General features: G+C 45.9%; 1 protein-coding gene across 3 annotated transcripts in view; it reads left to right on the top strand.

Annotated features, from left to right (window-relative positions):
• EI24 (EI24 autophagy associated transmembrane protein) overlaps positions 1-24,317 on the top strand; it is an 85,097-nt gene that overhangs the window by 42,360 nt on the left and 18,420 nt on the right. Inside the window, exons 2-4 of one of the 3 annotated variants that reach the window (XM_037882455.2) lie at positions 6,898-7,078; positions 20,912-21,059; positions 23,445-23,590. In XM_037882455.2, the coding sequence (XP_037738383.1) occupies positions 21,018-21,059; positions 23,445-23,590 (188 nt within the window). In that variant the 5' untranslated portion in view covers positions 6,898-7,078; positions 20,912-21,017. Of the gene's footprint in view, positions 1-6,897; positions 7,079-11,624; positions 11,798-20,911; positions 21,060-23,444; positions 23,591-24,317 lie in introns of those variants that run through there. The other 2 variants (XM_037882456.2, XM_043534075.1) reach the window with 2 other exon arrangements.

Here is a 24,317-nt window from a genome sequence, read left to right as displayed (position 1 = left end):
TAACCGCTCCCCTCTGGGCTCTTTAGATATGTTGTACCCTTCACTGGTCCCCTTTCCTCGAGGGCCTGGGCTTTCTGCTCCTATCCTCTTGGCCGGGTTGGGCCCTCATTTCCTGGGACTATTAGCGATAACAGTAAGAACATATCTTAGATTTCTATAGCCGCAGTACCCTTAATGATCCCAAAGTGCCTTATAGACTACACAGTAAACACAAAACTCCCTTCCTCCACAACTGAAATGCAGCCATGTCTGGGGTGGAATGTAGCAGAGGATAACAGCACAAAGGAGCTGCACAACAACTTAAGACCGGACGTGTAAAGGGATCCTATACCCAACTGAAAACACAGAGGGAGTGGAGGAGGGCCTGCACGGAGTTACCCATGCTGGAATCTGGACAGGCGGCTGGCAGTATAACTCTGAGAAGTCCTATGGGACCTGTAATGGTGATAAGCATCCCGGGTCTTGGTTCTGCATTTCATTTGGAAAACGGAATCTTCACCAGCACAGCACCCCACCCCACCCTGCTGTTAACTCAGAGGGCCACCTACTGTGTCACCATTACCATTTCCGACAGCACCACGGCTTTTCCTGGAGGTCTCCCATCCAAGTGCGGCCCCAACTGTCCCTTAGCCTGTGATCACACGTCATTACAAACCAAAGCAGTGTGGCCACTGGGCTTTCCTCCTGGGAGACTACTTCTCCCAGTGCTGCTGGGTTCTTTTCACCTTCTGGCACTGCTGGAGTCTCCTCGCTAGCACTGTTAATTGTCTTACACTTCTACAGCATCTGCACACCCAAAACTTTGTGAGAGTGCAATACATCATCATCCCATAGAAACTTGTTGAAGATGATAAATTAATTTGGAGACACAAGAAGCCAAGGGCCAAAGAGGCCAGCCGACAGAGATCTTGGTAAAAGTCGGGAACTGGTGCTGCCAAATAATAAACATTATTATTGGGCAAGCCAAATGGGAAATTTGCTGTGTTGGATACCTCCAAGCTCTAATCAACACTGGATAGTGGTAAAACAGACTGTAGCTGGGTGGCCACCTGCTACTGCCCTGAAGGGCTTGAAATCAGCCCTGGGAGAGGGCTGAGGCTGCAAGAGGGCTGCTGCTAGGAAAAGCAGCAAGCCTGGGCTGATTGGGGAACCAGCCACAGATGTGGCCATGCCCCAGTCAGGGCCCAGCTGGCACTTATAAGAGGGCAGTGGACCAGAAGCAAACAGAGTCTGTCTGTCTGTCGATCGATGTGGAGAGGGATGAGCCTGGCTTCTAGGAGCTAAGCAGGGTATCAAGACTGGAGCAGGATTGGGGGAAGGCCAGAGGAGCTGGGGAGCTTTGGCCTGGAAACCCCCCAGACTGCAGGCCTTGTTAAAGGCCAAAGAAAGGTATTGGGGTTGCAGAGGGCAGCCCAAGGGGAGGCAGAGGCAGCTGGTCCAAACCCCCCTTGCCGGTGATGAATGGCAGTTACACTGCAGTCTGCCCCAGGGAATGAGGGCTAGTTGATGACTGGCAGTGGCCACAGACTGAGGTGAGGTGGGGATAGAGGGTGGGGATTCCCCGGGGAGGAGAGACCCAGATCAGTGGGGGTACTGCTAAGGGGCAGCACCCCAGCCTGAATGGGGCACCGGGGTCCAGGAGGGACTTGGGCCCAGCGGCAAGCAGGACACCGGCCTGCAGAGGGCGCTCTGGAGGCTGGAAACGCTAATTCCCTGGACGACCAACAGGAGCCGCCGCAGGGGTGAGTCCCGCCCCGCTACACAGACACATTGTCCTATAATCAAATTCCACAGGATTCTTTGCATAAAGAAACTCTCTTTGCAACAATAATATCTAGCCACCTTTTTATGAGGGCAACAATAGGGGTGTGAGATCACACTTACAAAAAACTAAGCCCATCCATATCACCTCTAACGCCCATAGCAGTTATCACAGAATGCAACTCTAATAAAAATCTGGGAAACTTTAAAGCCTGGGAGCCTATCGGTATTATGAGATTTGGTCAGTTATTCAGAGAGGCTACATTTAGATTCTTTGACGAGATTGAACAGCTTGCAAAAGATACTAAAATTCCATTGTACCAATACCTGCAACTGAGACATTTTTCAATCCACCCTCTTAGAAACCAAATCTAAGCATAAAATTAAAAGACTTTGAAAAATTACTGGTCACCCCTATAAAACACAAGGGTCTACGTTCCACCTTATATAAAGATATTTTAAATTGTTTCTTGGAGAAAAAACACAGGTTCATAAAAAGGTGGAATGGAGACTTGGATATGGAGATCAAGGATGCGGATTGGCAAAGTATTTGGAACAGCAGTTCTTGTACCTCCATATGCACGCTCATAAAAGAAAACTACGTTAAAATCCTCTACCAATGGTACTTAACCTACCTTAAACTTAAATGTATCTCTAGTGCGGGGATGGGCAAATGCCGGAAAGACTGTAATGAAACAGGCAGATTTCTTCACACATGGTGGACCTGTCTAACAATTAGGATATTTTGGAAAGAGGTTGGAGACGCCATTGAGGAAACAATGGGTTGCCAATTATCAGATAACCTGGCTGGGTATTTTCCCCCAAATTCTGCTCTGTATAAGACCTACAAAGAACCAATTACCATATGTGATTTTCAGCAAGAATCACAATTGCAAGGTGGTGGAAGAGATGTGACTTCCCCTGTATCTAGTGACTGGTTCCCAAAAGTATGGGTAACGTCCGAAAAGCTGACCCATCAAGTCAGAGTTCTATGGGCAAGAAGGAAAAAGAATACTTCTCTAGAAACCTGGTGGAATTTCCTGGAGTTTGGTGGGAAAGAATCATCCCTTGCCACTGAACCTCAGAGATTGCGGACTTTCTGTGAATACTGAAGGGAGAAATCGTTAAACTGCTGCTGTACTAGTCACACCATCAGGGGCTCATTCACCTGCACATCTACCAATGTGATATATGCCATCATGTGCCAGCAATGCCCCTCTGCCATGTACATTGGCCAAACCGGACAGTCTCTACGCAAAGGAATAAATGGACACAAATCTGACATCAGGAATTATAACATTCCAAAACCAGTAGGAGAACTCTTCAGTCTCCCTGGTCACTCAATAACAGACTTAAAAGTGGCAGTTCTTCAACAAAAAACTTCAAAAACAGACTCCAACGAGGAACTGGAGTTAATTTGAAAACTGGACACCATCAAATTAGGCCTGAATAGAGACTGGGGTGGATGGGTCACTACAGAAACTAAATCAATTTGTTAGTCTCTAAGGTGCCACAAGTACTCCTTGTTGTTTTTACAAAAACTAATTTCCCCTTGCTAAATACTCACACCTTCTTGTCAACTGTTTCAAATGGGCCACCTTGTTTACATTGTCCTCATTAACACTACAAAAGTGATTTCCACTCCTTCTTGTCAAATGTTGAGAATTGCCTACTTCCAACTTAAATTGAATTGGCTCATTAGCACTGATCCCCCACTTGGTAAGGCAACTCCCATCTTTTCATATGCTGTGTATTGATACCTCCCTACTGTATGTTCCACTCCATGCATCTGATGAAGTGGGTTTTAGCCCACGGAAGCTTATGCCCAAATAAATGTGTTAGTCCCTAAAATGCCACAAGGACTCCTCGTTGTTTGTACTAGTCAGACACCTCCCTAGTGTATGGTCTTCTGAAGGCCAGCTTATGCATTGGAATGTGTGTGCACCATGCCTGTTCTTGGTGGAATTGTAAGTTAGCTCTACAAAAATGTTTCTGGAGCAATTTATTGGATTGGCTAATAAATAAATAAAAAAGTACAGAATTTGCATGGAGGTGCATAGAATGAACTGGAGATGGAAGAAAAGAAAAAGAGGATAAGGAAAGGGAAGAGGGAAAGGGCAAATAATATCTGGGTTGGAGAAGTGATTGAATTTATTTCTTCTTCTCTTCTTTATTCTCTTTTCCTGGCAGGCAGCCTAGAGCTCCGCATTGAAGACGAAAGGATGTGGTGGCTGTTTTGAGCACTTATGTGATATTAATATTTCCGGCTAGTCTGGATTCTGTAGTTAAATAACTGGAGGGAAAGGAAGAGTATCCCCCAGCATGCAGGGCCCTGGCTCGTCTGCAATACTGTCTTGGCACACAAGTTCAAATGTTGGTAACTAAGTGTGGCCCCAGCATCAGCTGATGGGCCCCACTTTTCCTTCAGCAGGAGGCGGGTGGCAGCTAAACCCTCCCCTCAAACTGTAACCTGTTATTTAAACTGAGTCTGGCGAGCATGGGGGTATGGGCATATGGAGCTGGAGAATGAGATCACTGGCCCTCCCAAAACTCCTCTGATCAGCCATGACAGTTCTAGAGCCTGCTGCTTTACTGAAGCATTGGTTCAATCCTCCCTATGGGAGAAGAGTGCCACCTAGCGAGCTCTGAATACACCTGCCTGCAGCATCTTGGGTTATCCTTGCAGGTCTCCCATTCAGGAGCAAAACTACTTCACTTGTGAGAGCGGAGAGGAAGGAATTACTCAACTGAAATTTAATTGGAACTCTGGAACTAGGAGCCCCAAAATGCTGGGCCTTGGTGTTATAAGTGAAGGGAAAGATGGTGCCTTTAGCAGCAGAGAACTCCCTTGATAATTGCCCTATACTGTTCACTCCTTCTGAAGCACCTGGCATTGGCCACTGTTGGAAGACAAGTATCAGGGGGTAGCTGTGTTAGTCTGTATCCACAAAAACAACAGGGAGTCCGGTTAGACGGACCATTGGTCTGACCCACTAGGGTCGTTCTTATGTCCTTCTTCCTGCCTCCCTAATGGCTGGGCACCAGCTGGGGGAACAAGGAGAGGGGAGGCCAGCTTGCACAGCAGGTGAGGGAAGCTACTGCAGAGGAATCCCTGCAGCCGTGTGGGATGTGTGAAGGCCATGAAGAGCTGCAGACAGTGTGGGGCTGCCTATGCGTGAGGGACACTTGGCAGACCTGGCAAGTGGGCCCCACCAAGAGGAGTTAAAGGGGGAAATGCTGAGAGTGGGTCTCTGGAACATTTCCGGTCAGTGAGATCTGCTCAGCGGGGGAATCCATGGGGACATCCCCAGAGGGAAGGGGTGGGAGTCCTAACACTGGGTCGGCACATTCGCAGCTGGGCAGTAGGCGCCAGTCCTGCCCTGAGCCCCCAGGTCTGACTGGGTTGACATTTTCCTTCCCTAACCTCTGTGATCCCATGATTTGAAAGGTGAGGGCTCCTGGCTCATGATTTGAAAGGTGAGAGCAGCCTGATACCTGGATATGTTCGTAGGGTCCTGTACCATCCCCATGGCTGTGTGTCCACACCAAGGACTCCCAGGACTCCACTCTGTGTTTTTCTGTCAGGAAAGATGAACCCAGAGCTGTTCGGTGCCCCCACTTCTGGAATTGCCACAATAGCATCCCCAAGCACTGGTAGGAAGTGGGAAGGAGCCCCCTGGGGTCTGTCAAATCCCCACATTAGCTCAGGGCTGCCTGCATTTCTGGGGGCTTCCCGTGGCTAATTATGGAAACAAGCCAAGCCCCTGGGGTTGCCCAGTGCTCCTGGAGCAAGGGGCTTTGTGCACCTTCCAGCTTCTCCTCTTTGCTCCTTGCCCAGGGAGGAGAGGAGCTCTGGCTGCTCCTTTCTTTGCCTCCTTCCCTCATTTGGGAATGGGGCATTCCAGACCTGGGGGCATCTCCCCAGTTGTCTCTTTGAGCTGTCATCCTTTCCAGGCAAGGGGAAGAAGGAGGGGAGATAGACCATTCACCCTGCAACCCTCCTATTCTCTTCCCCCAGTCACTGGGGGAGCTGCTCCAGCTGACATCCCTGCAGTTGCCCAGCTGAGTGTTCCACCCCAGCTCCTCACTCAGACCCCAGTGGGAGTGGAAAGCAAGCCAGGTGAGCAACACTGGGGAGAACATTCCCAGCCAGCTGGAGGCCAGCTTCCTGGATGCTGAAACAGGGAGGCAGAACATTGGCAGAGACTGGCCTTTCCAAGAGCAGATTTAAACAACCAGGGGCAGTCCTGGATTAATTGAGATTATTGACAGCTAAGTGTATGATGTAGCTGTGAAATTCCAAGTGACCATGGTGCTAAGCGTAATGACAACCAGGAAGCTGTACACTACCGCTGATTTGTGGCAATACTTAGGTATCTCACTAAAGTGCTGTTAGGCCAAATTCAGTAGCATGTTTTGAGATCCTCAGGTGGAGGCCTCTGAGCAATGCAAAGTATTACTGCTATATTTATTTAGAATGTCTACATCCTGTTTCTTTTTCACGTTGGATTCCCTGTCCAATCCTTATTCTGCTATGGTTTTAAAGTAACAAAAATATATGTTGCAAAGAAACTAATTTCTTTTGTTTGTATGAATAACACCTCAGATGATCAGAGGTGAAAGAATTTTAAAACCCCAAAGTGCGTGTCCCTGTTTGTGCTGTTTGTTTACTTTCTGCCTGTCTTCCAGCTTGCACAATGGAAACCAACCGAATCAGCTTCCCTTTTCTCACTTATGGTCAATGTCACTTTCAGGGGCTGACAGCTGAATGTGAGCTGCAAATACTAAAGAGGAAGGGTCATTTGTTTAAAACCAGCTGTTTCCTTTGGAATTGAAAAAAATTGTACAAACATAGCTACTGGTCTTAGCTTTTATAAATGTTGGGCACAAATTTAAGTTGCCTTTGCCCTTCAAGTGTGTTGCAATACGGGGGGAGGGGGTGGTATGAGGACATCTGGGGTTTAAAAATAGCATCAGTCATTATTAATTAGACATTAAACTCCATTTCCCAGAAACTCAGAGGATGCTGCGAAAGAGCCTGGCATCGAGACCCTTGAGAACTACATTGCCCAGACAGCTCTGCGTATCCATCTTGTTCGGTAGCAGACTCATATTATTTCTGTTCTTACATTGCAGGAGAGGTTAAGAACTACACTTCCCAGTGTGCTCCTGAAAGACATGCTCTGTGCAGAGAAGTCCAGGGCCGGGGACAGGGGACCTGCTTTGTTTTGGACCTGTACAAGGAATTAATCCCAGCACTTAACACACTGACAAGGTGTGGAGACCCCAGTGAAGGCCAGCTGGGGAGCCCCAGGAGGTAAGTCACAGCCTGGAGAGAGGGAGGCAGAGTGTACAGGGCTGGTTCTGGGTGATGAAAACACTGGGACTCTGATGGGGACAAAATAGCCAGGTTGCGTGTAAGGCAGAGCAAGGGCACATGCCTGTGTGTTGGAAATATGGTAGGGGACTCTTCCCTCTGCATGCAGGTGGGTGCTGGGTGGAACATGAGCAGGGATCCTTGTTTCCCGTGATTAACTTCCCCTCCCCAAAATTTTCTGATAAAAAAACATAAAAATCTGCCTTTTCCCACCGTTAAAATGAAATGCTGAACTTTAGTTTCCCTAGCCACAACACAGGGGAACTCCATTTATCTGATCTAATTAGGACGGGGGCCGGATTGGATAATCAAAAATTTGGATAATCCGGAGAGCTTCAGCTCTGGGCGGCGGGTCTTGGGCTGTCAGCCCTGGTTTGGTCAATATGGAGAGCTGGATATCGGAGGCTCATATAAATGGGTTTCTGCTGTATATGTTTTTATTTTTTCACAAAATATAAAAACTAAAGATTCTCTGTAAAAACGCTAATTGCACGTTTTTCTGTGGCAAATGGATTTCTAGGAACCCTGAACATGAGCCACAATTTGGGTCTCTGTGTGCCAGGTTGGACAATGCAGCGCTTTCTGTCTGGAAGTGTGTGTCAGGGAGGACCTTAATACCTTTCTCCCTGAACAGGCAGGAGTTGTGCCCTACCATATTTAATAATCTGTTGGCCAGTGTCTGTCAGATGGTATGATCTTTAAGGTCTTTTCTTCCTACATGGTACTAATAAAAGCATACAGCAGGTAGGGACCCTAATTTAGATATTAACTGTATATCTGGTTGACAAGCCATTCATTCAGTCTAGTTTACTGAACTCTTAATAGCTACAATCCTGCCAAAGAGTGACTGTGCCTCCCCACTTACTGCTCGGCTGATAAAACTGAATTATTTGTAAATCTCTATAAAATGTTGTCAGGGGAAAAAACTGTGATTAGAGACATATGTGAAGGGGATGGAGCTTTTTAGTTCATTTTATACCATGCTCATCGCCATGGTATCTAACCATCTCTGCATGCTACAAGGAAATCTGTTTGCAGGGTGAGATATATATGCTAATTGCTGGAAGTTTGGGGTGGTTGTTAGTTGTAAGGCAGTCAACTAAGTTGTGAATGGGCTTTTGAATGAGGAAGTGACAGCAAACTGAATAGTCATTGAATTTTGCTCACCCAAATTCTGACATCAACTTTGAACTTGACCTTGGTCTTGTGCTTGGACTGAAGGAACCCGAGACCAAACTTGAAAAAACAAAAGAACCTGTATTGCTATCGTAATTTTCTCTCTAAAGGTGTAAAACCGGTAACCACATTTTCAAGGGAAGATAGCCAGCCCAGACTTCATAATAGTTTGAAAGTGGGCTGGACGCAGAAGGGACTGTTGAAAGTGCTACTTATAAATCATCATATGTTGTGTATTGGTGCTTCAATTTCTTGGCCACCTGTCTCCTGAAGTGGGAAGTAAAAATCAAAATGACTTCTAATGAATTTTGGTCATTTGGTGCTCATTTGGCCCCAATCCTGCACTCGCCTCCATGCAGGTGGGCTACTGTCTCTGTGCAGAAACCAGTATACTTCAGTGGGGCTCTGTGGAGGCATAGGGGCCTGACTCTGCAGATCCAATTGCATGGTCAGGGCCTTGCAGGCCACTGATACATATTTGGTGTTGAGAAGATTAAGAGATCTGATGGAAGGTACCTCGCAGAAATCAGCTTGTTTCATTCTGCAGGCTGTAGTTTGGTATTGGCAGCTCAGTGACTGGGGTGTATTTTCTCTTGAATGATTGTTAAGTATTATTATTTTTTGCTTGTTGCTTTAATAGGGGAAAGTGACCAGAACGATTGTTCTGGGGAAGGTGCATTAGCTAAGATTTCTGAACTGTTGTGAATGTGCCAGAAGAATTAAAAAATGTATCTATCTTTTTAAGGAACATGCCCACACGACAGGAAAAGGCTTAGGGATGGGCTAAGCATGAACAGCTCCAAAGGTGATAGTAGATTACCACCCAGGGCTGGTGTGGTTACTCTCCAGTCGGCTGGTCCCAAACATTTATTTTCCTTCAGTACACTTCCTTCCACACTTCAGGAGAATTTCTGTTGGAGTTCACTTTGCAGCAGGTACTAGGATTCTCGGAACGTGGCCCAGAATCCTTTTATAACAGCACTATAGCTAGTGTGAAGGATCTGAGCTCCCTGTCTGGCAGCTGGAGGAGCCTGCTGCCAATGGCTGAGCAGAAAAAGGGGCCGCAAGGATGAATATGTAGATGGAGGAAGGTTGCTGTGCTGGGGTGGGTAGGTTTGTTTGCAATAAGAATTTTTGTTGGTTTTTGGTGTGCAGAGGCCACTAATCCTGTCTTCACCTCCTGAATCAATGCTTGTAGGGTCAGCTCGGCCCTGCCCTACCAAATGCCGAGGGTTAGCATATCTCCTATTATGAAGATGAGGAGATCTGTCCTAAGGAATAACTCTGAGGCCTAATCTACACTTAAAAATTAGATCCATCTAGCTACATCGCTCAGGGCTATGAAAAATTTTGCTCCTGGTGCAACGTAGTTAGGTCAATCTAACCCCCATCGAATACATGGTTAGGTTGACGGAAGAATTTTTGTGTCAACCTAGCTATTGCCTCCCAGAGAGGCAGCTAAACTCCAGCAATGGAAACCCCCCGTCTGTTTATGCAGGAAGCATTAACGCTATGGCGCTACAGTGGCACGGCTGCATCACCATAGCTGTGCTGGTGTCACCGCTGTAGTGTAGACGTACCCTGAGATAACTGAGAAACATAGAACTGTGTTAACGGAGTAATGCACTTGTTTAACTAGTTTCTATTCTAAGCTCTGGAGAAGGGAAGGATGTGGGGTGATGTCCCCTCACACAGTTACTCCACGCTCATTGGCTTCAGAATGCTCTGACTAGTCCAGAGCATTGGCTTGTTGTTAGAATGAGATAATTGCAGGATACTTCCTGTTTACAAGGTAAATGACTACATCCTGGGCAGACATCCTGAGATGTTTATTACCCAGAGCACAGTTATTATTCAGTTAAGAGGAAGAACCATCTGTTGTACTGATGCTCATTTGTGTCATACACCCTGTCCATCCCTCCGCTTCTCCTTACTCTTCACAGAGATTTAGCCCCACCCTCAATAAGTGAGTGATTTGTAATGTAACGATATTCTTCCTAAAGCTGTCACAACCCTCCTCCACACTAATTAATATTATGGTGCATTAACAGCTGGAAGGGGAGGGTGTTGTATGTAGAACTGCTGGCATGCATACAAATTGGCTCATCCGCTCTAAAGCCATCGTAGGAGGAGGCGGTACATAGGGCATGGTCTCTTTGCCCATAGGAGCAGAAACACAGGCCCTCATTTTCACTCAGAGACACAGACTGCCACTTTGTGGGAAACAGGTACATGTTCAAATAACAGACAGTTCTGCTTGTGTCATTTACTGAATTTTTCTTCCCTGTCTTTTATCCTTAGCTCATCAGTGTAGCTAGTCAAAGTTAACCCCAGTTTGGGATTAGAGGGTTGACTCCAACAAGCTACATCGAGGTAAAAACTACCTGTGCCTTGTCTCCTCTAGGATTTTACATTGCAGTAACTATCTTAATGACAGGTTTCAGAGTAGCAGCCGTGTTAGTCTGTATTCGCAAAAAGAAAAGGAGGACTTGTGGCACCTTAGAGACTAACCAATTTATTTGAGCATCGGATGCATTCAATGAAGTGAGCTGTAGCTCACGAAAGCTTATGCTCTAATAAATTTGTTCGTCTCTAAGGTGCCACAAGTCCTCCTTTTCTTTTTATCTTAATGTAAAAACATGCCTATTCTTTGCAGTGAAGACCAAGGCATAATCCTCTCTAGAGGACCACAATGAAAGGCTGGGGAAAGGTGTCTGATGTCACAGCAGTGGGTTTCACGTCTTCAGGTGGGGAATAAGTGGCAGGATCAGAAGAGCTCCTAAAATGTAAAGACCCTGGGCCTGGTTCTCCTGGGAGTTGTACCATCATCATCAATCAGGAGCAGCTGCACTGAAGTCAGCAAAAGTTATCTGGTGCAAGACGGGAGTGAGAAACTGGGCCCATCTCCACGAATAGGACGGCAGACCAAACGAGAACCCAGCTGTGAGACGGGTCCCTGTTCTCCCGCTCGCACGGAAGGGGAAACGGGCCAGGAGGGTGGGGGTCCTGGCAAGGCAGGGGGCTGGGGGGCTGGGACAGAACCCAGGAGTTCTGAGGTGGTGCGGGTGGGAGCCTGGCAGGCGGGGCACCGGGCCAAGCCCAGCTGTTGGGTGTGTTCCACCGTGGGCGGCCCCAGCACGAGGCTGGAGGGTGGCCCCGGGCCCCAGCAACGTGCCCAGCCCCAAGCTCCCGCCGCCCCAAGGTTGCTTCAGCAGGGAGCGCTGCGGGCTGCGCCTCTCCCGCGCCCCCTGTGGCCGCCCGTGCATTGCACCCCTGAGAGGGACGGGCCGCGCATGCGCGTTCGCAGGCCGGCGCCGCGCCGCGGGCTCCCCTGGCGGCCGCCGTGGGTGCTGCCAAGCTGAGGAGGCTGGTGGCGCATGCGCAGTGTGTCTCGGCCGGCCGGCGCGCTCGGCTGGGAAGTCCGGCCTGAGAGGGGGACGGAGCGTCGGCCGCGGAGCCCCGGGAGCGTCCCCGCCCGCTCCGGTGAGCCCCGGCCCCGGGCACCTCCCGCCCCGCCGCCCGCTCCCCCGGGCACCTCGTCCCGCCGCCCGCCCCGGGAGAGCCCCGCTCCCAGCCCCCCGGGCACCCTGCCCCGCTCCCCCGCCCCGGGCACCTCGTCCCGCTCCCCCGGGGCACCCCTCCCCGCCGCCCGCTCCCCCGTCCTGTGAGAGCCCCGCTCTGCCCCCCGGGCACCCCGTCCCGCCCTTCGCTGGGTGCTCTGTCCCAGACACCCCCTGGCACCCCGCTCTGCCCCCCGGGAACCCCGCTCCGCTCTTCGCTGGGTGCTCTGTCCCAGACACCCCCTGGCACCCCGCTCTGCCCCCCGGGCACCCCTCCCCGCCGCCCGCTCCCCCGTCCTGTGAGAGCCCCGCTCTGCCCCCCGGGAACCCCGCTCCGCTCTTCGCTGGGTGCTCTGTCCCAGACACCCCCTGGCACCCCGCTCTGCCCCCCGGGCACCCCTCCCCGCCGCCCGCTCCCCCGTCCTGTGAGAGCCCCGCTCTGCCCCCCGGGAACCCCGCCCCGCTCTTCGCTGGGTGCTCTGTCCCAGACACCCCCCGGGCACCCCGCCCCGCCGCCCGCTCCCTGCCCCGGGCACCGCGCTCTGCCCCCCGGTCTCTGGCCCCCGCTCTGCCCTGGGTGCTCGATCTCAGACCCCCCGGGCACCCTAGCCTTCCCTGCCCCGGTTGCTGTGGGTGACACCCATTCCCTGCCCCGGCCCCTGCCTGCGTGCCCCGGCCCAGATGCTTTCCCCCTCTGGTACCCCATCTTATTAGGTCGGATATTAGGAAAAACTTTTTCATGAGGAGGGTGGTGAAGCCCTGGAATGGGTTACCTGGGGAGGTGGTGGAATCTCCTTCCTTAGATATTTTTAAGGTCAGGCTTGACAAAGCCCTGGCTGGGATGATTTGATCGGGGATTGGTCCTGCTTTGAGCAGGGGGTTGGACTAGATGACCTCCTGAGGTCCCTTCCAACCCTGATATTCTAGGATTCTGTGATCTCCTTTGTCTTCACCCCAGTCTTGGTATAGGGCTCCCTCCCCAGCGTCCTCTCTCTGGGCTGCCTGGGGTGACATGAAACTCCTTGCTCTCCCTCATCCGACCTGCCCTGTCTCCCTCTGTTGGGTGCTACCCCTGATTCTGTGGGGAGAGGGGCCCTGAGCCACTGAGTGGGTCCTTTCGCCACAGGAGAGCAGGGGGGAGAAGAATCCCTCATCACGGAGTTGGGGGTGGTGTTGTCTACCTGGATATACAGGGGAAGGGGAAGCAGCTTTATAGGGACACACTGAATTGAGGGTGTGTGGTGTGTCTGCTTTTTAGGGATGTGCTGAACTGGCTGAATCCAGCAGGCGCAGCTGCTTTGTAGGGGGTCAGGTAGCCTGGGGTGGCCCTTTCTAAGAACATTTGTTAGGGAACTGACTTGGCTTAATGATCGTGACTGGAACTGGAAACATGCCACTTGCTGAGGAAGTGTTCAGCTGGTGCGAGAAGGTGAAGAGAAGAACTCTGCTCTTCCAGCACAGCCATCATCCCTTTTATTCCTGGACATTTATTCAGCCCAGAATTTTTCCCACTTAAATTCTGTTAGACTTTATTCATGGACTTCTCTCTTAACTGGGACGATTCTGTCCTTTGGCCCATCCCAGTCAAGGGGCTTCTGCTGTCTATTGGCTTAATTGCTAAAAAAACACTTTCATTTGTAACAATAAATGTGATTCATGTCCTTATCTGACACAGATCCATTAGTATCGTGGTTTTCTCCCTGTGGTGTGTGAACCCCTGGGGGTCCACAGACTGTGTCTAAAGTGTCCGCGAAAGGTTGTCGTTCCCATAGAACAGTGGTTTTCAACCCGTGGTCCGCAGACATCTGGGGGTCTGCAGAGTGTCTGCAAATGAAAAAAGGTTGGAAACCACTGCATTGGTATAATCATTGACTTCACTACGGCCACGTCTATGCGACAGCAGTATCGCTACAGTGCTGTAGCTATGCCACTGTAATTCCATAGTGTAGACACAAGACTACAGAAATGGAAGGAGTATTTCCATCGCTGCAGGAATTCCACCTCCCGAGCTTACAGGAACTGGGTCAATGAAGCGTTCTTTCATCGGCTGCATATACACTTAAAACCTAGGTTGGCATAGCTGTATCACTCAAGGGTGTGGATTTTTCACACCCCCTGGGTGATGTAGCTATTTTGACCTATGTTTTAAATGTAGACCAGGCAGAGTGAAATAAGAATGTGCAGAATGGGGCTCTGCAGAGTCTCCGGAGTGCATCCATGTGGATTTGATTGCAGAACTAGGGCCCAATTTTGGGGTGACAACTTAAAAATTTGTGCTAAAGCTTTGCATTCTAAAGTAACCACAGTAATGAAATATAATTTGCATATTGATCAGGGTGGATTTGATTTCAATCAAATTGATTTAAATCATGATTTAAATCACTAGTCAGGAAGACTTGATTTAATCATGGATTTCTACATAAAAGTGACAGGTTTTAGAGTGGTAGCCATGATAGTCAGTTATTTTTACATAAAAGTGCATTCTTGTTGGTTGTTATAACCTTAATACATATTCTTCACAACTCAGAGATAGATATAAGTTTCATTTTTAGAAGGTACACACTATATATTTTTAAGTGATTTATTTTGAAAACTTTTCAGATTAGTTTTACAGCTATATCAGAAAATGAATGATGGTTTGGTTATTTCATTTACCAAAGGTAATTGAAGCAGATATTTATGAAGTCACTGGGAGGTGAACTATCTCCAATTCAACAGGTTAATCATTAATATTTGGAGGATTTTCTTGTCAGGCTGTATTAGGAGGAGAACATCACCAGACAGACATTTAAATTGTTTTATTTAACTAAAAAAATGTTATGTATTCTGGATTTTTTTTCTTCAACAGCAAACATATCATATATTAACAAAACAAGCATATGGATTTTTGAATTTAAACATTCAAGTTTTTTAAAATCAGGTTTGTTTTTGGTAAAATTGTTTTTAACTAAAATAGTTAAATGAAATTCAAAACAAAACAAAACAAAAATTAAATTGATGATGTTAACCAGATCAACTTGAGAAACTTAAAGTATTGGCTTCTGCAGCTAAATCAGTCGTCTTCACCTTCATTTTCCTGTTTGTTCATAATCTGGGAAAGAAAAACCAGCTTTCCTGCTATTTCAGGTCCCAAACGAGTTCTCAGTTTGGAATGAATTAGTCCAAAGGAAGAAAATATTCTCTCTACACTGGCAGAAGAAGCTAGTGCTGTTAAAAGTGAGATTATCACTTCAACAGTCTCTGAATCCAAGTGCTTAAGTGACTTCCACCAGTTCACTGGTGTGATTTTCTTTAAGACATCATCAGCGAACATATATTTCTTGAATCGTTCTTATTCGCAAACTGGGTCTCTTTTATGGCCTGCTGCCATTATAGGTTTTCCCTTCTAGTGAGAGAATGGTATGGTAGATCTCAAATCAATGAAGGCTACACTCAGAAAGACCTCAAGACTTCTGGAATATGCTGCTCAAACAGTTTCACTTTTGTTTCTACTACCTGTCCCTCTCTTCTCGCATTTATCTCCTTGTCCAGATCTATTCCGCCCCCAACAACCTTCTATTCGTTGAACTTTTTGAAACTTTGCACTTTTAGAGAGAGGTAAGGGACTGACTCTGTGTACACAGATTTGCAGAGGGACAGTAGGGTTGAGGTTTGTTATTTCTCACCTGTATATATTATTTAAAAACATTTTTGCTGTTTACAAGCATGTTATCTCTGGAGACACAAATCCACAGTTTGAGAACTGCAAAACTAAGCATCTCTGATGGTATCTTCTATCTAGACTGAGCACTGGGTCCCTTTGGGTAGACAGAAATATTAACCTAAATTATCTATACGGAAGCCTCTGGAGCCCCATAAGATTGGGTCCCTAATCCATGAACTATTGGAACTCATTTACAAAACTTTTCTTAAACATTACATGAATATATTGTCTCATATTATAGAATTATAATTTATAATCCCTATTCCATGATGAGATATCTTTGAGCTATAATGTATCTTAATTAAAACTATCTTTAGATAAATTGCTTTTTGAGGAAAAAACCTATCAAAAAATCCAAATGTTATTTATTTTTTTTAAAAATCATTGATTTTTATCCACCCTGATATTGATTAATTTAGAAGGGCACTGTGATGGGGTGGATTAGCCTCCCACTATGGAATGGGAATACAGGAACAACTCTGGGCCCAATAAGCCCTTCCCTGGTGGGCCTGCTGGGCATGCTCCAGTCGGAGGAGGGGTTTAAAAAGAGGCAGTGCAGTGGGGCAGGGAGCAGAGGGAGGTGGACCTGCTCTCACAACTTGGAGGGACTACACCTGGAGGATGCATCACCAGGAGGGACGCTGCATCCGGTGGCTCCCATTGCACAGGATAACCAAAAGCCTTGATGTGCCTTGAGGAGGAACAAATTGGTAGAAAGAGACCCAGAGAAGTGTGTTAGGCAGATTGCAGGTAGTGAACAGCATTCTTACAGTACTCAGGAGAGCCCTGAGTCAGAAGCAGTGGAGTGCCCAGCCCCAGGTTCCCTCTCCCTCTGGCTGCTGCTCCAGACTGAAACCCCTAGGCCGGTGGGAGACATGTTCTAGCTGCTGAGGGGTGGGGGCTTGCCCAACCATTGGCACTTAAAAAAAAAAAAAAAAAAAAATTACAAGTCTTCCTGAACATTTTTTACCCAGAAGGTTCCGATCACTGAAAGAGATCAGAGAAAACACTTTTTCCTCTCCCTTTGTCAGTTTGATGATTGTGTGCATTGTAAACTTTTCTGTCTCCTCTGTTTGTATGAATCTTTCATACAGCAAGATGGGGGGGGGGGGAAAGATTTTTAAAAATAGAAAAATGTAACTTCAAACCCACAGAAATTGTCAGCGTCAGACGTGGGATCAAAAACTACTTAGAATTTGTAAAAGATTGATTTCAAGTTGACTGTGTCCATTTGTGAGTTAACTTAGGGCTCACAAAATTGAGGGACTAATAACATGGGTTTAGAGGTAGTCACGAGCCAGGCTGGTTCTGTGCAGGGTTACTTTATATAGTTCTGCCTCTGAACGTCTATCCCAGCCTGCGGCACCCTCTGCTATTCCAGACCTGGACTCTGAGGAGAGTTTACTAGTCATTTTGAACTGTGTTCTGGTTCTTGTGATGAGGACAAATGTGTTGAAGCATTTAGGTAGTGATCCACATGCTGGACAAATGCTTTTTTGACACTTTAAGAGAAGCTGAAGGATCAAAATTTGATGGCGAAATGCTAAAAGCACAGAAGTTGTGAGACCCTAATAATAATAGGTATCCTTTTATGTTGTGCTTTTCATCTGTAGATTTCAAAATTCTTTACAAAGAAGGTTATCGTTGTCCCCATGTTACATGTGATGCAGAGAGGATGAAGATTACACAGCTGGATAGTGACAGAGCTGGGAATAGAACCCAGGTCCTTTGACTCCCAATCCAGGCAGTCCACTGGGCCACACATCCCTTATAATAAACTAGTGATAGCATAGGACTTGCAGGGAGAATATTTTTAGTATAGAAACATGTTTCTGATTTGAGCTTTTTGTGGGTTATCATAAACCACTTTCTGTGGACACATGCACATAGACACTAGAGTCATCTGCTGATCACCATCCTGAGCCTACGGCTGGAGGCAGAAGGCTCGTCTCAAAATTGCAATACTAGTGATTCTTTCGCCATGGAAGGCCAATGTAGGACTGTAAACAATATGGGTTTCTATTTGACATAGGTCAGAAATCCAGTGTGTTTCCTTTTTAGAAATTGAGTGGGAAAATCTCATAGAGGAAGATTTCACTGGGTACATGTATGGAATAAAATGTGTCTGACATACTTTCCCTTTAACTTGTGTGTGTGTGTATACTACTGGAGGAAGAAATGGAGAGAGAGCTCTTTTCAAATTGTGAAAATGTTTGACTCCCAAGTTACTTGGTAATTTCTGCCTTACTGACTCTTAAGTGTTTCATAACTGTCCTTTCATCCTGCATGCTCATTCTGAGATCTCTTGTTTTTATACTGGGCTATTTCACAGATAAAGTATTCTTTTCAGATCTCTATGTCCAGTTAAATGTTTAATACTAGCAGACATCATCCTCTTTGCTTAGGTTCTGGCCTACCTCTCTTAGACTCCACTCCATCTTATGGCCCATCTGTTTTGCCACCTTCTGTGCTCTTACAACAAATACCATTCCCGGGTTAGTTTTGGCCACTGAGTTTTGGTGTTTAGAGATAAGGACACACCCAAAGGGCCTTGCTTTGATCAGCACAATGTCTGATTTGAATACAGTAGATATAAAACTGCAAAACAGAATGTGTGTGAAGGTCAGGGTTTAGATCATTGACTGACGTCAGTGTCTGCTGAAGAAGGCTGTTGCTTATTGATACTAATCCTGAAACTGGGTATTTATAACTCTTCAGTTATTGTAGAAATTAAATGATTCACTTCTATGGCTATACATTTGTATGCTCCTGCAGGAAGAAGAACGTGAAAAGTTGTGCATCATGCTGGAACAGGTTGACAAATTGTTGTTTAGTTGCCAGTAGTGTTCTGTAAAACACAACTGTACCAAGGAATTTACAGTCTGTCTCAAACAGAGTTTTTGGAGAATAATTGTAGTACTCAGATTTGTCCACAGATTCAGAATATCTTAATATTTAGAGTTAAAATGTTCAGCAGTTAAATAGTTAACAATGTTGACATTTAACTTATCACTATTAGACTTCAGATCTGCTATTTTAGACTGTCTGCAGATACTGTGTTAGTTCTGTATGTGAAGTGTTTTGTTCCTAACCAGAAGGGTTTTGTTCCTAAACAGAAAAAACTTAAAAGCTTAAATTCTAGAGAAACCGATGAAGCCAGGGTGGCATCGCAGCCAGTACTAGCACCGTTGCAACTCCGTAACACTAATACGTTGTCACTCAGGATTATTTTTGTCAAAATACCATAGAACCATACCAATTAGTCTTGAAAATCAATAAATGCTTTCTTTAAAAGAAGCAAAACATAAAAAATTCACAAGACATCTCAGCTAAAATATAACAGTAAAGACTATGATGTGGTGACCTCTTGTATTACGAAGTTACAGAATACACGAAAGAATATTTAAAGTAAGGCTAAGTCTTACTGGTGCAAGCTCCTCTTTACAATGGTGCAGCAGACACATGTTGGGTTTTGTTATGGTGTAGCTACATGAATGTACACCAGTGACAGTGCACAAATCCCTAATGTAGTCAAAGCCCTAAGTCACTTTGTTTCCTCTGGCATGCCCTTTACCTCGTGCAGTACTTATTTCTTTGAAGTAGGCTACACTAGGTCTTTCTGTGTAAAGGGTCCTTAGCCCTGGAGCAAGGAGAAGCTTGTATTTCCAAAACATTTGCAAAACAAGTCATGAACCTAATTTGAACTCTGCTTGTCAAATGCATCCCCTGTTCTGACCTGGGTTTTGTCCCGCTGTTTCACTGTTCACCTCGGCCTGAATACTTTCTCACCTGTCATGGCATATGGTTTCTTGTTTAGGGGCTTGTTAATCTTCATATAACTTTCCTTTTTGCCACTTTGGAGATGCATATAGGAAATCTAGGAGTTTTGATGTACTGAGGCCCATGGTCATTCTTCTCTCTTGTGGGAGTGGTTTCAGAGTCTAGGACCTTCTCTTGTGAAAGATTTGTCTTCCCACTCATGCATTTTTCCCTATTGGTCAACAGTTTTGTTCTTCAGGTGGGACCATACCGAGGGCTGCAGATTTTTTATGGCATTTTTTATTAAAAATGATGGAGCAATCACGGTTAATTTGGTAAAAGTCATAACTTTTGTGATTTTTTTTTAAAGCAGTACAAATGAAATTCAACTGTGTCTCATTAAGATGATAGGCCAGCATCCTTCTTCACTGCTGTCACTGCCCTCAGCAGTACCTTGCACCCCGGCACCACAACCCTAATCCCACCCCAGTGAGGAGGGGAGGCCATTGGTTTGGGGGCCCTCCCTCAGTGGTAGCTCCTGTCCCACAGGGCTGGGCCTGCGGGTTGAGAGCGAGCCTGTCCTGTGGTCACCCTGGGCACGGGCAGCAGCGGCTCCTGTGTCCCAGGCATTGTGACCTGGCACATCGGCTCACAGCTCCGCTCAGGTTTGGCTTGGCCACCCCGGGGCAGCAGGCTAAATTTGAGTGAATGGCATTGCGAGCTGAGAAAAAGGTCACAGTGCCATTCACTCAAATTTGGCCTGGCCACTGCTCTGTCATTACAGAGGGGTACTGCGATCCCATGCGCCAGGTTGCAATGCCTGGAGCAGGGAGCTGGGCCCAACCCCATGGGTCTCAGGAACTGCAGTTTGGGGTGAGTGTAGCGTGAGCTAGCTCTCCAACACCCCCACCCAATCTGGTGTAGAGAAGAGGTTGTTGGGGTGACCCACCTAGAACCTTCCCATATGGAAGTCATGGACAAATGGAGAAGTCATGGTATCTGTGACATTTTCACCACTGTGACAAATCTGCAACCGTAGCCACAGCTTTTAAGAAGTAATCTGTTGAATAGGTAGAAGCTAATCCCATGGAGAGCTTTGTATATCAGGACAGATACCTTGAATTGGACAGTTGTTTGATGAGATCCATCGCAGAGAGCAGAGTACTGGGGTGATGTGCTCATGGTGACTTGTGTTGTAAGCAGATAGGCAGCTGCATTTTGTACTAGCAGGGACTTTTTCAGGATATATGGCTTCATTCCTAGATACGGGTTGCAACAATGAAGACTGGAGTTAATGTGAAACTTTATTTCATTAGTTCAAAAGTCTGAATTTTACAACTTTCAAACCTTTGGTTATTGATGTGTTTTCCAATTGTCATGCCTTTTCTTCAGAAATGCTGCACATTAATATAGTAGTAAGTGTTAAATTATTCATGTAGCCTGGACAAATACTGCCTTCTGTTTAAAATGGTTGAGATGCTATTAAACGTACAATTCCATTACACACACCAGTGCGTAAACCAGGAATTCTTTGTTTACATCTACCATGGTAATGTTTCCTTTTCTCTCTGCCAGGCTCCATCAGTTTCCCATCTGTGCATGATGACAGAGGTTTGGGCTCTTCTCTTCCCTTCTCCCTGTAGTTGATAGTTCTGGAATCAGAGGTGATGCTGGAGTAGAGATGGCAGACAGTGTGAAAACCTTCCTTCATGATCTCGTCAGGGTAAGTCTCTCAATTTGTATTGAGCCCAGAATCTCTTCAGGATCTTTTTTTTCCCCTTGCATAAGTGGCATAGTGAGTTTATCGGCAAAATAGACTTAGATACCAATCAATATTATAGGTCTTGAATATTCAGATTATATCCTGTTCTTTAATGCTTGGTGCCTCCCTTTCCATGTATCCAATGGTGGATTAAGAATATATCCTCTCCAGGAGTAACCTCAAGTTTCACTCCTGGTTACCTTTTTAAAAAAAATATGGAGCAGAATAGTGGTTGTGTACCTAATTTATATGTGTGGGATCACACACAAATAGCAGGATTCTAATCTCCCTCCAACTCCACTCAGTGACATTCTTTTGCTCTTGTGTGTGTGGAAATAAGAGGGAGCTACTCTTGTTCAGCATGATACCACTACAGACTCACACGGCTGAGCATGGTCTGGACAAACGTTGAGCCTCCACTGCACCTCCAAACATCTCTGTGCTGCAGAGCGCCCTGCAGAATTGAGCCTTAATCACTCTGCCATCAAAGGGATCAATTACGTATTTTTTGTGATGGGAATGCTTGACTGATCACAGCTGATTTGGATTGGTGCTGCAACAGATGGCCCACAGGTGAAAGGCTAACTCCGACCTAGTTAAGAAGATGTTGCTTCCCCCACTCGTTTTTAAAAAAAGCTGGAAATATCTTAAGTGCTTTCTGGAGCCCTTTGTGGGTTTAACACAGGATTTGGGTTTGGGCAACATGGAGCTGATGTTTCTTTGCAACCAGGAAGAGCAAACTGCCTTGGTTTTGTAACCCGAGGACACGATCAAGTAGTGTAAACACCAAATTTTGATTTACGTTCGACCAGAAATGCCTTGCATATCCTAAATGTGTGTGTAATTATATTTTCTGCCTCCATGGATTAAAAAAGCTAACAAGATAATAGATAACTTGTGTAAAGATATATCATAAATTATACTAATAACTCCCCACTCATGGTGAGAAATTACAAATAAAGTGAACCAGTTCTTGGGAGATCCTTGAAACACTATCTTGTGGATTGATACTTCTATTGATAGCACAGCATTAAGAAACTAATAACTACGCCTCAAATGTCTGTGACAATCTCGCTTATCAGCTTGTGTTACAAAACAAGGCAGTAAAGAAACCCTACTGGATTAATTCCAGCTTTATACACAAATTGGCAGGAGAAAAAGCACTTTTTGCCAGATAGGAGAAAATAGACAAGGAAAGAAATGATTCTCGGGCTTCTGAGAGAGGGGCTATAAATAATGGGAAGTCAACAAGAAATGACACCTTAAAAGACTAATTACTTTCTACTGTCCCTTTTAGAGATGCCTAAAATGTGTGTGATTTAGGTCACTGGGCCACTGAAAATAGTTGGTGTAATGTATTGAACTGAACCTTGACTACAATTAACAGTGTTGGCTTCTCCTCCTGACTGAGTACTGTTGCTGGCTTTCATCCAAATTGTGGTCTGAGGGAATGATGGGAGCTGAGGGAACACAGGACAGGTGGCCAGACTGTCCCAAAGAGAACAACCTCTCCCTTCTTGGCTACTCCTAACAGCCTCGCTATTCTCCTTGGAATTCCACCTCAGAAGCTCATGACTTTTGTGTCTCCTTCTGCCATTGATCTCGCCACAGGTGCTCTCTCTTGCCGCTTCTGAGCATGGCCAAGATGACATAAAAAAATAGAGCAACATAGCCTTTATTTTTAGCATGTGCCAAAACTGTTGTCCCGGGAGCATTTCCCCCACTTCCTTGTTTTGTTATCCCGCTACTGTGACAGTTATCCCGCTACTGTTATCGTCATTAATTATCTGTCTACATTAGACTGTGAGCTCCTTGAGGCTGGGACTTTGTCTTTTAAAATGCCATGCACACCTGCAGTTTTATATATAAGCCTCTCAGACCCACCTAAACTGAGATTTTCATTGAAAGGGAAACCACTGCACAATTTAGTACCCCTGAAATGTAGGTCTTGTTTAAAAATTTTTTGCTGAAAGGCCAATATTAATAGAAATGTTGACATAAAATTAAAAACAAATGCAAGGAAAACTGTTTTATAATTCGTACCTTCCTCTGCACAGGTTGTAGCCCAAAGACAGAAGTTTAGGCCAGTGCATGCACCAGAAAGTGAAACTGCCCAGGCTGGTTTTTACTGTCCCTAGCTGACTGAAGTGTGCAAAAGTAAACTGACGCAATGATCATAATGAAGAGATTTGTAAAATTCTTTCCGTTTCTATAATATAGGGGATTGCAGATAATATATGTAATTTTTATGAAGATGATTTTTCTATTGACAGTGTCCTTTATAACTTTTACTTTGACTGCCCAAAGTATGTTGGGTTCAAGTGTCCTGTTTCCTTGTGTCTGCAGGGAATTAAGGACTCCATCTGGGGGATCTGCACAATCTCCAAGCTGGATGCCCGGATCCAACAGAAAAGAGAAGAGCAGAGAAAAAGGAGAGCAAGCAGCGTGCTTGCCCAGCGGAGAGCTCAGAGTGAGGAGAGGAAGCTGGAGAAGTGAGTAAAGGAGCTTAAGTGTTAAAGACTTAACAAATTTGTTTGTGCCTTCTCAATCTACCATCTCCTGAGGACAGGGAAGACAGAGAATTATTTGTAAGCACAATGGTTCTGACTAGGACTATGGAGGTCCTAAATAACTGGGAAAACAGAAAGTCACACTGAATTGGGAATAATCTGCAAGAACATTTGTTCACATATATAATATTTCAGAGTAGTCCAGATAGGGAATTTGAGGTGAGTGGAGATTTGACATTTAGACTGCTATTTCCCTCTGCACATGTGAGGATTTCCATGCTTACCCCTCCATGCACTGGGATGAAAATATGCCCCTCAATAGTAGGAACCTACTGACTGAAGGTCCATGGGGTCAGAATCTCTCTGAAATACTTTGCAATTAAAACTGGATTCATGAGCCAACTGTCATTGAAACAGAAAGGTAACAAACGTAAAATGGATTAAAGGAGATACACTTTTTACATAAGGCACCTGTGGCAGTGACTTCCACGAGATATCATTCAGGCCAAGAGCTTAGAAAGATTCAAAAATTTTATATGGTTAATGGGAGAGGACTAAAAAATAGAGTTATAAACCCTCATGCATCAAGACATAAGCCAACTCAGAACACGGATTTTTACATATCCCTCTGAAGCATCTGGTACTGGCCACTGCTGGAGAAAGGACACTGACCTGATGGGTAATTAGTCTGATCCAGTGCCTGTATTCT

The sequence above is a fragment of the Chelonia mydas genome, chromosome 22 (genome assembly GCF_015237465.2).
Source record: "Chelonia mydas isolate rCheMyd1 chromosome 22, rCheMyd1.pri.v2, whole genome shotgun sequence".
NCBI lineage: Eukaryota > Metazoa > Chordata > Testudines > Cheloniidae > Chelonia > Chelonia mydas.
The sequence above is the reverse complement of the archived record's forward strand: the minus strand, read 5'-3'. Positions and strand labels throughout refer to the sequence as shown.